This window comes from Lutjanus erythropterus, chromosome 5 (assembly GCF_056507025.1).
Source record: "Lutjanus erythropterus isolate fLutEry1 chromosome 5, fLutEry1.hap2, whole genome shotgun sequence".
Lineage (NCBI taxonomy): Eukaryota > Metazoa > Chordata > Actinopteri > Lutjaniformes > Lutjanidae > Lutjanus > Lutjanus erythropterus.
This window is the reverse complement of record NC_139321.1, coordinates 5,620,001-5,638,194: the sequence shown is the minus strand read 5'-3', so window position 1 is coordinate 5,638,194 and position 18,194 is coordinate 5,620,001. Positions and strand designations below refer to the sequence as shown.

At 39.0% G+C, this 18,194-nt stretch overlaps 1 protein-coding gene across 1 annotated transcript in view; it reads right to left on the bottom strand.

Moving 5' to 3' along the window:
- Positions 1 to 18,194, bottom strand: part of gfra3 (GDNF family receptor alpha 3) — a 74,186-nt gene that overhangs the window by 37,255 nt on the left and 18,737 nt on the right. The window contains exon 2 of the mRNA XM_084718329.1: positions 3,412 to 3,708. Coding sequence (XP_084574455.1) covers positions 3,412 to 3,708 — 297 coding nt within the window. The remainder of the gene's footprint in view (positions 1 to 3,411; positions 3,709 to 18,194) is intronic.

The following is an 18,194-nucleotide window of genomic DNA, read 5'->3' as shown; positions in this document are numbered from 1 at the left end:
TGTAAAGTGTTTATGTATGTAAATCCTATTCTAGGCTATATATTTATGGTAATGACACGCTAGAGCAGCCTAGCAGCGTTAGGAACTGAAGAGTGTGTAATTACACTAATGCTCCGCTGACTAATAGGCCACAGGGGAGGAGGAGTCCGCTGGCTAGTGTTAGCTCACTTACTGATGCACACATCACACCAGCTCTCCGGATATGCCTCTGTTACTCTGTGAGTGTGTGAGTGTGTGTGTTCAGAGTGAGCTCTTTTTGACTGGACCTCACTTCCACATGAGGCCGGTTTAGGATTGTGACACATTTTACAGTGAAAGTAATGAACCAGAATTGCCTAAAAGATGAGGATTAGGGAAAAAAGGTACAGTTGTTTCTAGAAAGTCTCTCATAAATGTGTTTTCAAGTGAGGCATCACACTGTACTACAGCTGCAAGGATTAATCAAATAATCCATTATTAATCATTTATTAAATTAATCATAAACTATTTTGATAATCAGTTAAACGGTTTGACTCATTTTTAAGAAACAAAAGTCAAAACTCTCTGATTCTATCTATGTGAGTATTTTCTGGTTTCTTTTTGGTTTCTGGGGACGTCATCTTGGACTTTGGGAAAACCTCATCAACATTTTTCAGCATTTTATGAGCCAAACAAATAGTTGATTAATCGAGAAAATGATCGACAGATCAAATTATATTGAAAATAATTGTTACAGGAAAACAAACTGAAAATTAGGCCCAAACATGTGGAGCACACGGACGGACATCGGGGAAACTTTTGGTTGCTCTGTATTTCTTAACAAAACTTTAATAATGTTTGCTATCCAACGTTAGCTAAAAAGTTGACAAACATCACATTGTGTGCTATCTAAAGTTAGATAAAATGTTAAAATGTTATATTCTTTGCTTGCTAACATTATTAATTTTTTAAAAAGTTAAATTATTTGCTAGCTAACAGTTAAAAAGCTAACAAAAAAAACCATTGTTTGCTATTTCATGTTAGCTAAAATGTTATATTGTTTGCTTGCTTGTGTTAGCTAAAAAACTAGCAAAAAGTTACATTGTGTGCTAGCTAAAAGGTTAGTAAAAACATTAGTTTTGAATTAGCTAAAAAATTAGTTAGCCTAGTTAGCTTTCTCACGGTGGACTTGGTCATTTAGCTCAATCATTTCATACAGGCAGCCATTTCCAAGCTTCAAAATAAAGAAAAATAATAAAATTAAATAACAAAAATGATAATTACATCAAATCAATAGGTTTTATCTAAATTAGATGGACTGAATGTGAGGTTTCAATCTCAGGAAAATGATCAACAGATTTATCAAGAAGAAAAATACTCATTAGTTGCAGGCCTACACTACACTGCCCATTCTGTGCTGCTAAAGCCGTGACCACAGTCTGAGTTTTTTTTTTTTTTGGACTGAATCTGTAAATGGCAACAACCACCTGCGGCATCTGATGCACCAGTATTTGTCCACAAATAATGAAAATACCAAAACCAACAACAACCTGATTGAAGAAGAAGAAGAAAAGTCTTCTGTATAAAATTACATCACAGAGTCACTCTGCTCTACTGGGTAACACGTTCTTTCATTATCATGAACACACATGTTGTAGTTTATTTTGACTCAATCTCACATACGCCATCTTGCTCCTAGAAATACTAATTTGAGCACCAAATGTGGATTAATCCACCGCTGAAAGTAGTTCCCAACAAACGCTCCATTTCCTTGTGTTTGGGCAACATTTTTAATTACTGAGGCCTTTTTAAATATGAGGTTTGGCGCTGTGGGTAAGTCAGAAAGTACTGACAGATGGAGTTACACATGTTGGTTTTGGTATTTTATATGAGACTTTTTGAAAATTAGAAAAAAAACAAAACAAGAGAATGAGTCCAGCTTTAAAACATTCTGCTGGACATCAGTCACTGTGGCCTCAAATGGACTCATTACAGAATGTTTGATTTAACGCTCTATTATCTCTCATGATAAATACCAGACTAAGAGATTAATGCAACACCAAAATACAAATTTTGTCAAATTAATTGAAATATTTATCAGTATGCTCGCCATTATGTGTAGTAAACTGTAAGGACTGCATGTTTTTACAGCAGTATTTTTCTGTAGGATAATAACCATCAGTGATCCGATTCAAATTTTAGAATTACTCAGAGTGAGAAACAGTTAAACATATTTTTAAGATTATACACGTTATTTTAACATTTATATAACAAATTTCCACCGAGAACCATCACAAATAATAACAACAATTAAAAACTAGAACCAAAAAAAATTGGGAACATTGCTTTTTGTAATAAGTAAGGGTACTTTTTTTCAAAAAATTTGAGAGCTTTAACACAAAAATTCAGTGAGTTATAGAGTCTAATTGATCAATTATTTGTATTTTTATATTGGGAAGTTGGAAAACAAAATCACTTGTTAAGTTTTATTGACAGAGACAATGATAGTTGCTAAGCAACCATGATGCAAAAGTAGCAATGTAACAATGGCAGTTTCTGTTTGGTCAATATGACCATCTATGGCTGAAACAGGCAAAAATTATCACTTTTCTTTGCCTTTTTTGCAATTTATACAAAAAACTATGCCTGGGTGATAAAGCTGAAAAATGGGATAATGAAGTTTCATATTGGTTGATATCAATAATTATTGATCAGTTAGGTTGTGACTGACTACACGTTGTGTACTCCAAAGGGTAGAAGCAGCTAAGGTGTTAAACTGAGTAAAAATCCTGATATTTTTGACCAAATACCCTGATACTGTGACAACAGTGTAGGGATGATTACAAAATATTAACCGAGTGATAATTTTTATAAGTGATCAAGAGTAATGTGGATATAACTGTAATGCAGCCTTTAAAAGCAGGAAAAGGCAAACGTTATGCCACATTACAATATCCAAAATCTATCACGATATCTAGTCTCATATCATTATGTGATATGATATTGATATATTGCCCAGCCCTTAAAAAAACATTTTAATGAAATTACAGACGCTTTTAGGAAAAGTCAGGTACCAGCAGCAGTACCACACATATAAATTTGGAAAGGGTCCAAATGACTTGACTGTTCTGGTGTTAAAGCTAATTTATTAGCATACAGTTGCCTGTTTACATCCAGCAGACACAGAGCAGCATTAACATTAATTTGGAGTCATGTTTGAGTCCATCTGATGGATGTAAGACCGATATTCACTCTCTTTTAGCTCTGTTTTTGGTCTCCACCAGCTGTCTCTTCAGCTGCTGTTGACCAGCTGATCTCTAACTGTGTCTGTCTGCTGTTTGCTGCTGAGCAGGTGGTTTACAGCAGAGCCACCAACAGTTAAGTTGTGGGCCGTTAAACCAAAAGAAAGAGCTGAAAGAAAAATGTTCTGTGTAGCTGAGGACCCTGACTGACCTGGCAGCAGGCGAACCCTCCAGTATATGCGCAGACACTGCTCCTCCTTGCGGAAGCCGCGCTGACACTTGCAGGACAGCAGGGCGGGGTGTCTGGCCAGCAGGGCGTCCTGCCTCTCCAGGCACTCGGCGGCGGCCTGCTCGCCCAGCGGGGACACTGCCGCGTCGGCCGCGCACAGCTCCAAGCCCCGGTACAACGCCTCGCACCGGGGGTCGGCGGAGCACACCCGATGAGCTTCGACACAGTCGGTGTGGGAGGGAGTGAAGGCGAAGATGGGTGCTGAGGCTGGCAACACACCTGAGAGAGGACAAGAGAGATGGAAGGAGACAGGTTACAGGACTGACAGGGACAGAAGGAGGTGTAAAGGTCAGATACATGACATTACTGGAGTACATGATGTATCTCTTCACTCTTCACACACTGGTTGGAGTGAATAAAGAAACCAGAGCAGAAGAATTCATGCTATAAGGAACTAGGGCTGCACAGTTTGGTAAAAAAAAAAACTCCATCATATTGAAATTATTTTGACTGCAATTGCAATATGCGATACAATTTGTGGAAATTATCAGTTTTGCATTACAATTTTTATGCTCACTGAAAGAAAAACTATTAGGATCACGATGATGTGACATTTACTGAGGTCTGTACCCAACACACATGAAACATGAACAAGATTTTTAGGTCAGGTCATCTCTGCAGCGCTACAGTATTATAAATTTCTTGCACATTTTTCCTTTTTCAAAAAATTTGTTTTGGTTCTGGTTCTGTGTTTTGGATATCACACTTGGCCATATTGAGATTTTACTGTGATTGTGATTAATTGTGCAGCGCTATAGGGAACCTAACACTCCATCAGTGAGTTGAGTTGTGTGATGTTCTGTGTTCTCTCTGCTGTTTTGTTTGTTTGTTGGTATTTTGTTCATAATTGTGTTTCATCTCCATCAATAAAAACTTAGTCAAGGCCACAAGCTTTAACACTACACTCTTTGAAATAAAGGAGCTAATTAGAACCATAAAGGGTTCTCCAGCCTGTTCCCACAGGAGAACACTTCCTAGTAGAGCTTCTTATAAAGGTTCCACTTGGAACCCTTGCGGAGGGTTCTACCTTGACCCCAACTTAAAGGTTTATACCTGGAACTGTCTACAAAAGGTTCCACCCGAAACACCCTTTGAGAAGTTCTACAGAGAACCCTTCTATGGTGTAATTGTTCTACCCTGAACCCTCTGTGAAGGTTCTAACCAGAATCTTTCCATCTTCTAATGGTGCTAACCAGAACCCATCAAGGGGGCTCTACAGAGAACCCTTTTAAGTTCCAAGGGTTTCATCTTTAACACACCCAAGGGAATCTAAAAATATATTTAGGAGTTTCACCTATAACCTTCTTGTCCTCTGAGGGTTCTATGAAGAACCATATTGTATTATACAGATTAGACAGATTTTAACAATCTATGTTACGGTTAGCATGGTTTAAAGTGAGAACCCACCAGACTCTTTCTTCCAAATATGGTTCTTTGGATAAAATAGGTTCTTAATGGAACAAACCCTTGATTCAAAAAGGGGTTCTTCTCAAGCAAATGATTCTGAAGTCAAAAGCTGACTGAGTTATCGAGTTATTGAAGAGTGGAAAAAAGCTCTTAGAGCTAACAACAGTCAGTAAGCAAACACATTAAGCTAGCTTAGCTTTGTCACTGACAGGACAACAAGTCCAGAGTTTATTTAAAAGATGTATTTGTACCATCAACTCTCGTCTCACCACCGCTGGCGAACCTTATCTCTGTTACTGTGACAGAGACACTTAAATGAAATGAATGGTGCAAAGCTGCTATTAAACTATGATGGTGTCCTCCATTAGACTCTTTGTTCTCTGTCCCCTCAAAGTGTCGCGTTATCAACACGGCTCATCAGTGGCACAAATCTATTTCACCCCTGTGAGCGAATCCACTAATCGCACCAATTCCAAAGGAATTTATTTGGTTTTGATTTTGCCAACCCCCCCCCCTTTTTTTTGCCATGCTGTGCAGGCGGCTTAGTGTAAATTTGTTAGGCGGTGACCTCTAATTCTGACAATTATGAATCCAACAAACACAGGACTTTCATCCAGGAGACCAGGGTTTGAGTCCCTCTGTTGCATAACTTACATCACATGAATTACGTCACTTCTGTCTCAATGATCTTTTCCACTGGGTTTTTACAGGTGCTGGAAATCCTTGAAAATGCTTGAATTTTCAGGTAGTGTTTTCAAGGTTTAAAAAGTGTTTGGACTTTGGATAAATTGCTTGAAACTGCTAAAAAATGTAAATGCATGGCTTTCACAAAAGCTGAAATCAGAGAATTTTATTTCTTAAAAAGTGACTCAAAATGATTAATCGAATAATTAATCCTGCCACAATCTTGAGAAACAGCTAAATCACATGGACGTCCGTGTGCTCCGCATGTTTGGACCTATTTTTCACATCTTTCTTTTAACCATTATTTTCATTGTCGATACACCTGTCGATCATTTTCTCGATTAATCAATTAGTTGTTTTGTCCATAAAATCTCAGAAAATAGTGAAAGATGTTGATCAAATTTCAAGATGACGTCCTCAAATGTCTTGTTGACTTTTGACAACTCAAAAATATTTAGTATACTCTCAGAGGGGAGTAAAGAAACCAAAATATTCACATTTAAAAAGCTGGAAATCTGAGAATTTAGACTTATAATATATAAATATTCACACCAAGTAATTAATTATACAAATAGTTGCCGATTAATTTAATACAGGATATGAAGTCTACTTACAGACGGTTGTCACATTTTGAAAGGTGAAACTTTGTTTTCCATTACTTTGTCTCCCCTCTGTAGAATTCTGTCATGAAACATCATTTTGGTTGTTTATTGCAGTGTTTGCCGACCCTGGTCCTCCGGGACCCCTGCCCTGAATGTTTTAGATGCTTCCCTGCTCCAGCACACCTGATTCAAATGATCAGGTTGTTATCAGGCTTCTGCAGAGGCTTGATGACGAGCTGATCATTTGAATCAGGTGTGCTGGAGCAGGGAAACAAATAAAACATGCAGGACAGGGGTCCCTGAGGACCAGGGTTGGGAAACATCGGTTTACAGCACAGTAACATCTGATAGAAACATTTCAAGCATGTATATGTATATAAATATGTCATTTACCACAGCTGTGAGCTGCTGGAAAAGGTTGTCAATGCTGGAAAAGTGCTTGAATCTAACTTCAGAAAAGGTGGAGGAACCCTGTTTCCTAAACCTGACATCTTTAAGGTCCGGTCACTAACCGTTCTCTCCACCTGTCATATATGTTCTTGTGAGAATCACCCGCAGTTGACCTGTTCTGTTGTTTAGGTACGAGGATGTGCTGTCTTTACACTGTTTCATTTACTAACAGTCGATTAAAAAGAGTCAAAAGGTTAAAGTTCAGGGTGCCAGCAAGACTCCTTCAGCAGACTTTATTATGTGTGTGTGTATGAGAGTGCATGAAACACACTGAACATCGCTCTATTTTATCTGCACTGAGACTGTTTTCTGGTTTAAATTTCTGGTTTAAACCTTTCGTGTCTCTTCAAAGTGAAACAACAGAGACAAAGACTTATTGTCTGACTCAATCACAGCTGAATTCACTCTTCAGTTTCATTGTGTTGCACACATTAACATTTATACAAGGCCATTTCTGAGATGATCAATGGAAATTCAAATTATGCAGTCATTATTATTGTTATTATTTTCTCCACAATTCAGGTTTTTTTATTAAAGCACTGGGTGAGGAAAGGATTCATCCAGCTCCGACAGTGTTGTGAGACGACACAGTAAATACTTTTTATAATGTACCAGACTCGCTGAGTGTACATTGTGGCAGCGAGCTATTTGGTGTTTTGATTGAACTGGAAGTCATTTTAATGTATGTTCTGATAAGGAAAATGTTTTGATTGTTGTTTTAAGTGGTTTACTAATTGTTCATCTCAATTAGAGCCAGTTATAGTAACTTCAGGAGCAGCTCTGTTCTGCGGCGCTCGTCAGAATATAATGAGTCAAAAAGACTTTTCTGCATGTTAGAATTTACTGCTGCTAATGTCACATCAAAGCAGGGTTCTGTCATTGGCCCTTTTAAATGTCACTCAAAACTGTCAAACCGAAGGAAAATATTAGGGCTGTTTTTTTTCCAGTCATATTAGATTTGGTCGTCCAATACAAATATTCGATGAGTAGTCCTTATTTTTTTCAGTTCAATGCACCACGTTAAATTCCTACATCAGCCTACATGAGTATGTTGATCAGTAAGACTCGGGTTTTAACTTTTTTTTGCCATCTTTGATGAGAAAATATCAGATTTTCATGCAGTCACAGTTCAGCTATAAATCTGTCCACCGCCTGCGCTGCATGCTCGCCACTCCTTCACACTGTGGCTCAAGGGTTTATCATTTCAACAAAAACAGTTTTGATGATTGTTGGAACAGTGAAAAGATGAACCGAGACATTTTTGGTGAGTTTTATTTTGTTTCTGTCAAGTTCCAATGAAGATGACAAAGTATGTTTTACAAGGGGAGTCTGGTGAGAGTAATTCAACAGCTGTTTCTGGTTAAAGAAAATGCATCACAGTCTACCTGTTTTCATAATGTTGTCAGACACTTAGAGTAAAAATTGAAAGGCTGCATGAGACAAAACAAGCACAAGCAAACAAGCAAGCGTCACCTGTCCTGTGCGCCCCACAGAGCGCTCTGTCTGACAGCGCATCACACTGCGCTCTGTTTCTGTCACTCTTCATGGTTAGTTTAGTGGTTTGTAGTGATTCAGAGTCTCAGTTTGTGAAGTTTACAGCCTCTCGTGCTGCTGCATTGCTTTGTGTACAATGATGGAGATAAAAAGCAAAAGATGAAACTTGTTTACCCACCACTTAGTTCACTTTCTCTTACCAAATAATCCCCAGTGAATTTTCTCAGAGGATTTTTTAATAAGTGCGTCAGCTAATATAAAACTATAGTTATGATTGTCTTTATTCATAATCCCTCAATGAAATGTTCTCCCCGTGCATTTTTGTAAGCTCCTATCTGTCCTGTATCTGTAATGAACACTGACTGACGAAAGGAACAAAGAAAAAAAACAAAACGACTGTTTGACAGGAAGAGTCTGAGTCGACTGAGGGGTCTCACACAGGAGGTTCTACCAAGAACCCTTTTATATTGTGATACAAAGAACCCTTGACAAAATAGTTCTTTAAAGACGTCTTTCTTTCAAAAAGGGTTCTTTGGATGAAAAGGTTCTTAATTGATCTCTTATTCTTAAAATGAAGGGTTTGTTCTGGGTAGAACCTCAGCCCTTCAGGAAGAAACCTTTTAGAATCCCTATTTCAAAAAGTGTACTAACTCAGAATCCTGTCTTTGGTCTGTTTGTCTTTCACACCGCAGAGTTTGATTGGTACCAGACCGAGACGTCCTTTTCAAGCGTCCTGGTTGTTTGGTCCACATCACAGTTTGATTTAAAGCTTTCACAGCAGCCTAAATGAACTGAACCAAACAGGTAAACTAAAGTTGTTTAAACTTCTTCAAGGTGTGAAAGAACCCTAACAGGTCAGAGAACACTGCGGACCAGACTTCATGCTGATGGTCACGGACAAAGCACACCGCAGTCTAACTTTCAGCGAAGGAACATCCCATTTCCTCTCTGCTTTAACCATCCACCTCTGTCTGCTTCCTCTCCCTCTTCAGCCAGGATACTGTCAGGCGTTCTAAGCTAGTTTTCATTTATTACAGACGGCGTCTGGCTCGTGTGGAACCCAAAGTTTCTCCGAGAGGAACTGTTGTTTTCTCAAGTGTGTCTGCTTCGATTTGCAATAGTAAAAAGGAGAGGCTCCCCTGGTAAAATCCAATAGCTGATACGCACAAGGCGAGTGCAGAGAAGTTGTCTGAGGACAGCAGAAATGTCATACGGGGAGGAGAAATAGGGGAACGGAAAGATAGATGGAAAAAGGGAGAGGTGGGCGCGGAGGAGAGCGCGAGGGAGATAGAGGCAGAGACGGAGAGCGAGCGTTCCAATGTGAACCTTGATGGGTTGGACACGCGCACAGTATGAGGCACAATCAGCATGCACCACCGAAAATGATGTTCCTAGAATCACACAAAGATGTGCACATATTCACACACACACACACACACACACAATGGCAAAAACACAACACACAGACACACGGTGCGGCTGCCCTGAGAAGGACCCTTTTATGTGTGTGTCCTGCTGGGAGGGAGACTGGGAGGCACAGAACCCATCATTACTACCAGAACACAATACTGCACAACCACAGGGGAGGGGGCGGAGGGGGCAAAGCAATCTGTCTAAGACACACACACACACAAACGCACACACATCTCGGTGTCAGAATAAAGTGGCTGAGAGAGCATAAACAGCTTAACATTCAGTGCCGGATCAGTAGACAGTATGTAAATTGAATACTGAGTGTGCTGATGAAAGACTAACCACATACATAAAACATTGTTGGGTGAACAAACAGCCTTTGTGGAGCGCCGCATCCCGACGCTCCGCCGCAACTCACTTTGTCCGCACATCAGACCGACCGCTCAGGCCCGACCGGCTTGATCCCGTCCACCCCTTCTGACCGGAGAGCGTCCTGTCTCCTGCCAGCGTCTCATCATCAAACTTTTACAAACAGATTCATCTCCATCTCCGCCGCTCAATCAGGAAACACAGTGTTTTCCCTGTGTAACCCGATGTCCTCCGCCGTCAGCAGCTCCCTACAGAGGCATGACACGCTCAGGTCACACACACACACACACACAAACACACAGGAGCGCAGAGAGACTTTGTCTGATGTCTGATCTTCCCTCAGTTTTGGCTGAGCCGAGCTCAAAAGCAGCATGTGGTCTTGTTTTCCTGTGTGGGATCATTTCATCCGTCCAGGTCTGATGGTGCCAGTTCAACATAAAACAAAAAAGCCTCGCAATTTCGGAGCAACAGCAAAATAAGTTTGATTTAAATAAAAAAAAAGTCCAATGCATTCACTTCGGGTGGTTTGAATGAAGAAACTCCAACTGAGTCCAGCTGGGGTCACATGGTAGAAAAACACGTTGGAGTAGAGATCGGTGAGCATAAATTACTGAGAGCCGAGGCAGCAGATTACACTCAGTCTTGGGACAAAACTTTGTGTTGAAGGAGTATTGACTTTCACTTTTCAATGATGCTCACTTTTCATGATTTTTTTTAAAGATCAAACTCTTTGCTATTAATCCTTACAACAGACCAAACTCCTAGTGATTTTTAGAAATGTAGACGTCAACTGCGTCAAATGGAAAACCGGAGTTGACAACATGTTCAGTTTTTCATTTCACAGCATCCATAGTGCAGCATTCCAGCCATTTTATTTTGTTCTCTCTTAATGCTAATCAAAATACACATTTTTAAACCATAATTCTTATTTAGCTTTGATTTAGAAGGGCTACAGAGTTGACATGTTATGACTGCAATACATCAATATTTTTTAATAAATTTGTTTAAATATATTAATTTTACCAGTGCTTGAGCAGTATTCCCACCTTTTTTAAACCAGGAACTGATGCAGGGCTCCTAAAAATCATCATAAGGGTCATAAAAATTTTAAAACAAAGTTGATTATAATAGCAAAAATTTTTTGCGGCTTTTAATCCATTTTTAAATTGTTTTAAGTTGTGCATTTTTGTCTTGGACAAAGGTGTTTTTTGGCACAAAATGTTGGTATTAATAATTTTAAATGTTTTTTTTAGTAGGACATGATTTGTCCCAGATCTAAAGATTAATTAACTGTGTGAATGCATCATCATGCAATTCTGAACTAGTAATTAATTTCCGTACCACCAGACTTCAGAACAGCTTCCTTCCATATTAATTTAATTTTATTTTTTGCCTTATTATTTATTCATCCATTTACTTTATATAAACTGTAGATAATAATGTTTTTGCGGGTATAAAGGGGACATCTGGCATCTCATTACACAACCCTGTGTTGTAAAATGATCAATGACCTAAAGCTGGGCAGGCAGTATATTTTTGTTCTCATTGAGCAAAAGTTCAATAATAAGCTTTAAGCATAATGTAATTCAAGTGATCTGAGAGAAAAATAGATTTCTGCTCCTCCTCTAATCCCTAATGGGAGATTTCAGCCAATCACAGGTTGGTAAGATGGTTCATTGTTGAGTCTAATTCCCCAAACATCAGTACTTGACGACCTGGGAATGAGACTCAGCAATCGACTATCTTCCTCCAGAATCAATTACCACACCTTTAACCTTGTACCTGGAAAATATATATCTGTAATAAAATGAATAAAAGTGTGCTATTATAACGAGAGTACCCCCAGGGTTCTCCAAGTTAATACACGTTAGAATTAAATTTAATGCCAACAACCCAACTGAAAGGAGCACTATGTAGTAACTGTGTATCCAGAAATGAGTCCAAATAGTGAGTCACAGCTGTAAAATCCACATTTAATACACGATCTATGGTTGAAGCGAGTTTTTCCGCGCTCCCTGCCTCCTCCCAGAGAAGAGGACGTTCAGGCAGGCTGCAGGAACACTGCAGGAGCATCAGCTGTTTACACCTCTGTCAGTTGTCTGTCAACGTTAAATTGAGCTTGAAAACAAAATCCCACTGCTCTGAATATACAGAATCTGGAGTTTGAGTTAAGTGGCTGCCTGTTTCACTGCCTGACAAACTCCACTAACATTTTACTCAATTTGAACCGTTATAAACGTCTACTCCTTCTAAAAGTTTTTGAAAGTGCCTGCCCTTTCCCAAACAGCCTCTAAGGACATCTCCCAAGATGGTTCTGTGCAACAAACCTGGTTAAAAACACCTAGCCTGGAAAGAAGAAAATCTCCAGCACAATAACAAACACTGAGGTCAACAGGTTTTATCTTACTTCTTTAACCAGTCAAACTCAAACTTGAAACAATAAAAGGAAAATATAAAAATGTTTATTTCCAACACAGAGATAACAAGATAAGAAACTCGCTTACAGAGAAATGTAACCCACAATACATCATGTAACACTTTGATATTTTTTTCTATGTTGTGACAGTAATCAAAACAGCTTTATTCCACACTACAGATGAGTGAATGCAGAATAAGCAGACCACTCTGGCTCTGTGTCAGTGCTCCAGACAGCCTAATACCAGATCAAAAACACTGCTGTCTGCTGGCCTTTACTGAGCTTCCTGATGGAATATACAGAAGAAAGTACAAGAAATGTGAGGTGACACCTCTTTACAGTTCAGGTACATTTGATTTTTCTGCACTAATGCCATGTGATACTTGTTATAAGTACATTTTCAGCATGTTCCCATATGAGCAAATACTTGAAATACACAATAGTAGCCGGGCGGTATGTATTTTTTCATACCTTCCTGACATTTTACAGGGATATAGGGTATCATTATGGTATTTATGTAAAACTTGCAGTATGACGCTGACAGGTAGAGCATCTTAATATGGATAAAAATACAGTAAACTAACAGGTGACAGCGCACCTTAACACAGATGAAAATACAATAAACTATAACAGATGACAGCGCACCTTAACACCGATGAAAATACAATAAACTATAACAGATGACAGCGCACCTTAACACCGATGAAAACACAGTAAACTAACAGATGACAGCGCACCTTAACACAGATGAAAATACAATAAACTATAACAGATGACAGCGCACCTTAACACAGATGAAAATACAATAAACTATAACAGATGACAGCGCACCTTAATGCAGATAAAAATACAGTAAACTAACAGATGACAGCGCACCTTAACACAGATGAAAACAGTAAACTAACAGGTGACAGCGCACCTTAACACCGATGAAAACACAGTAAACTAACAGGTGACAGCGCACCTTAACACTGATGAAAATACAGTAAACTAACAGATGACAGCGCACCTTAATGCAGATAAAAATACAGTAAACTAACAGATGACAGCGCACCTTAACACCGATGAAAACACAGTAAACTAACAGGTGACAGCGCACCTTAACACTGATGAAAATACAATAAACTAACAGGTGACAGCGCACCTTAACACACGATAGCAATTTTTACATGTGCATGTTGGCATTAGCATATTAAAACACAACGTGTTTCACTTGATTATTTATCAAATACAATAATAAATAAGTTCTACTTACAACATAGGTGTACTCTCCTTAATACATCCATGAGAACACCTTGTGTTCGGCCGTTTCCCTGAAACTTTCTGACAGAGAACTATTTTTGGAAGCTGTGTTTTCTTTCTCTGCTGCTTCTTTCAATTCTGGCCTCTCAAACTTACTTTTGTGTTTGTCTACTGTTTGTTTCTCACTTGTCTTGACATTTCACTAGCTAACTTCCTGTTTATTTTCCCTGAGAGGCAGTATTGTGCATGTCCACACATATCATCCACACCCCAGTTAAATGTGCTGGCAAGTAAGCAAGAAAGTAAGTGGCATCATCAGCTTGTTGTGATATTGGCATTTGAAGATAAGGGCCCTCATCAATATAGTAAATTACTGGAGGCACATGTGCATGGGCCCTTGTTGATCACTGGCTACATTACCTGCACCACTCTGCCATACTTTGTTTAGGTTGGGGGAGCTTAAAGGTCAAGGTCATGTTAAAGGTCAAAGGCCAGAATTTTCTTCTGGGTAGTAACTGAATTATTATTTATTTATATTATTTAGTAAGTTATTACTAAAACCAATGATAATTGAATGCAGAGGCAATTATGTAATGTTTCTAAATGCAGATACATACATTTTATAGTCTTACATTTACAACCACAATGTGGCCCAGGATGAAATTAAGTTTGACACTCCAGCATTATGGTTTTAAATCATATAATTTTCTTCTCCGTGTCAATGCTGGTGAAATAAGACGCACATTAATCCTGCAGTGCCTACTTCAGCCAGGACCAAATTTAATTCTGTACCACTCTGCTCTGTGACAGGACCAAAGTAAGACCCACTGGAATGAATAAGGTAGCCAGTGCTTTTGTTGCTTTTTTATTGTAGTGGTTTCTCAAGAGGTGTTCCCACAGGAAGTCCAAGCCAGAGTGTGTCCGCTGCCAAGCCAAAAGGACCAAGCTGACTGCAAACAGGGCCAAGCATGGAAGTGAAATTGTTTAGCTAACCCTAACTTTGGCAGTAAGCCTTTTTTTTTCTCCCAGACTCCAAAATGTTCAGTCAGAGGAAGAAAGCTCCTCACTTATTTATCTTCACTGGAGAAGAACAAGGAGTACATGTTGATAAATAAATGTACGTGCCACCATTTTGGTCGAATTTCCAAAACCTGTTTGTCTTCAGAAGACAGCAGAAGGGAAGATTAAACTTTTGTTGCCACACTGTGTCTGCAGGCGGCGAGCAGCACTCTCCATCAGTGCTGCCGGAGTTTATCATTGTTTTCCCATTGAAAACAATGAACATCCAGTACGCCATCTGCTGCACACCAGCACTGTGTGAATACACAGAAGAGTCTGGAGAGCCGCTTGGAGGGAGGACGATCATTCAGACTGAGCATGTTTGTTTAACATCCACTCGATCCAGCAGAAACCACGGGTCACGTTTCTGAGAGGAATATGACGCTTCATTTCCTCCAACTCACACCCAAGAGACGCACATGTTGGATCAAACTCTCCTATTGAAACAGATTTACCTTCCACAGGGACGGGGTCAGCTACTGTCGACCGGTCTACAGACTACAGATGAAGATTTCAAAGGCAGGTAGGTTTCTGTCTGTTCTTTAAAAAATAGCCACATGAAAAAAGTGAGAATAGATGAATCAGTCACAATTTATTGGAAGAGGCGTGCATAAGACTGACATGACATCATAATAACATGATATGACTCTTATGAACATGAAGGACAACAGTCATCCATGTTCATCATTCAATAAAGCTTCTGAAAATCCACTACAGTCTTCCAAACATGCAATTCATAGTCTTATGAACATAACAGTAAGCAATTAAAAAGTATTAGAAATTAGTTTTAATCAAATTATGTAATTTAGGTTTTTGTTCACTGTCCTGTCTCGGGTTTGAATCGAGTGCATTGTGCTTGGATATTTATTACAAAAGTTACGCAATTAATTCCACAAACCAGTTATAAAAAATCCATGTCAGTTGCAACGTCTCAGTCTGAGCCAGCTCTGCTACAGGGACCTGAAGCCATTATTTCACTCCTTTAACACCAACAGTGATTTAACCTGTCGCCCAAATCGATATCAGTTTAAGTGTACGCCACATTTAGAACATTTTTCCAGTTTTACTTTGCTGTTGGACAGTCTTTACCGACTGTGAACTGAAACCACCATCTGTGCTCACCTCACAGCCACAAAACTCCATTTTCTCTTCGCAGGACACGGGAGCTGCTGGTCGACCGCTGCCTCAACCCGCAGCAAGTAACGTTAGTGTGGACCCAAACAAACGTGTTGAAACAAAAGTCAAAAAGTCAAAAAATGTGTCCTCAGTAGTTCCCTTGATCTCAACTACAGTGGTGTATTTTTGGACTTTTCATAAATATGTCATTAAATGTTTGAAAAAAGTGCTGTGACACTTAAAACATTTCTATGACAACTTGTCAAGTTGTCAAACAAAGACAACAAAGACATCTCAAACAGTGTCAACTTTGCATTAAAATGACCTAATTACACTTAATGACAACAGTCATAAGAATTGATTAAGGCTTCATGTTCATGACAGGTGTTATGACATGATTATGACAGTGTAATGACAGTCTTATGCACAACACCGTTACTGATTAATGAGCCCTATCTTTCCATTGTGCCAAGAGAGAAACTTGTGTTGTGGTAAGATTTGGCATCTGGTGTTACAAGAAATACAGCGACAGGATTGGACTGAAATCACCAGGTGAATCCAAACCGCTTTAATTTTGTTGCTTAATTTTTTCTAACAAACCTGTCATGTTCTCGGGAGGGTTATGTGCCAGATTGTTTCTTGGCTGGATGCCTGACAACCTCACTGTAAGAGGACTCCAGGAAGTCACTGCTCCTCGCCAAGAAACAGCCCGACAAATACTCCCACCCCCCATGAAACCGCAAATTATCTCTTTTAAAATTAAACGAACAAGCACATAACGTGGTAAAATAATGAGGCACGTACTACTGAAGCATCCAGCTGGTTCAGTCCGCACCGACTCTGACCTCCGTTCAGCCGTCTCTATCTTCAGAAGCAGCTGTTTGTCAGACAGAGGTCTGGAGCTGCTGGGAGGACAGCGTCCGGTCAAACCGTCAGACTAGACTGATGAACAGAAACATACTAAGCAGAAATAGTTCCCATGTAGGAGAAGACAGGAAGAAACCAACGCTGCTTTTATCTACTGATTTGAATGTTATTGGCAACCTGCCTGTAGTGAAACTGGCAAACTCAGAGCTGCAGTGTAAACATCATATAAACAGAGGGAGGTTTGTGTAATTTAAACAGCTGTTAGTGGAGATCGCTGTCCACATGTCACTAATCCAGAGGAGGGAGGAGGGGACGCAGGGGTGTCCAGGGTGACGTGCGTCTCATTCGTGTGTCTCCGTCAGTCGGTGTGGAGGCAAAGCCGTTCCGTGAGACGGGTGAGGAAATCAAAAAACACTTCAAAAAACCCTTTTTATGTGGATTGGCCTTTAGAGGTGCTGATAAGCGGATTTAGTTACCTTTAAGCAGAGCCGGGCCAGCTGTTTTCCAGGCTCTGTGCTAAGCTAAGCTAACTGATGGATATATGTAGTCTTACACTGAATGTACAACTTTATCTTAACATATACAATTATACAGCCAGAGTCAGTCTCTGCCAGGGCTGTGGATTATAAATAATATCATGATATTTTTAGACTATGCCACAATACACAATATATATCTTGATACAAAGTTTCTATAAAATAAGAAACTGTTCATTCTTAACAAAAATCAGAATATGATGCATTGCTGTAGATTACTCTACCAAATCAAATATCACATCATCATCTTTGACAAAATACTTAAAACCCTCGTATTGTCTTCCCATTTACTACGCACCTTTTATCCTCCCGGGTCAAAATTGACCCGGTCTGGTTTGACTGCTTATAAAGCATGTAGTATAAAATGATCATCAAATTCTGTGTTGCACCTTTTTAGTTAACTTGTTTCCAACACATCAACATATATTTTACACTTATTTTTGTAATTTATGGTATAATTGATGTAATTTATAGAAAATTATGCTAAATTTTTGAGTAAAAAAAAGCAGAAATATTGAACTATTTTGAATATAGTTATGATCTGAGGTAAATAGGTTGATGTATTATCACAGACTGGTACATGTCAAAGTTTAGTCAGGATGCTGTTTTGAAACAATGTAAAATTTTTCAATGGCAGCAAATAGTCACACCTGTTGTCTTCCCGGGTCAAAATTGACCCGGTGTGGTCTGACTGTTTAAAAAGCATGAAATATGAAATGATCACCAAATTCTGTGTTGCACCTCTTTAGTCAACTTGTTTCCAACTAATTACCACCAATTTTACATTCATTTTTGTATTGCATGGTATGATAGTCCTCAGTTACATAAAATTATACCTTATTTATGAGTTAAAAAAAAGCTGAAATATTGAACTTCCCAGGTCAAAATTGACCCGGTGTGTTTGACTGTTTATAAAGCATAAAGTATAAAATAATCAAACAATTCTGTGTTCCATATTTTTAGCCAACTTCAGTCTAACTAATTACCACAAATTTGAAATACTTGTTATTCTTTTTATTATACTTTACTATACTTTTAATTTATGGACAA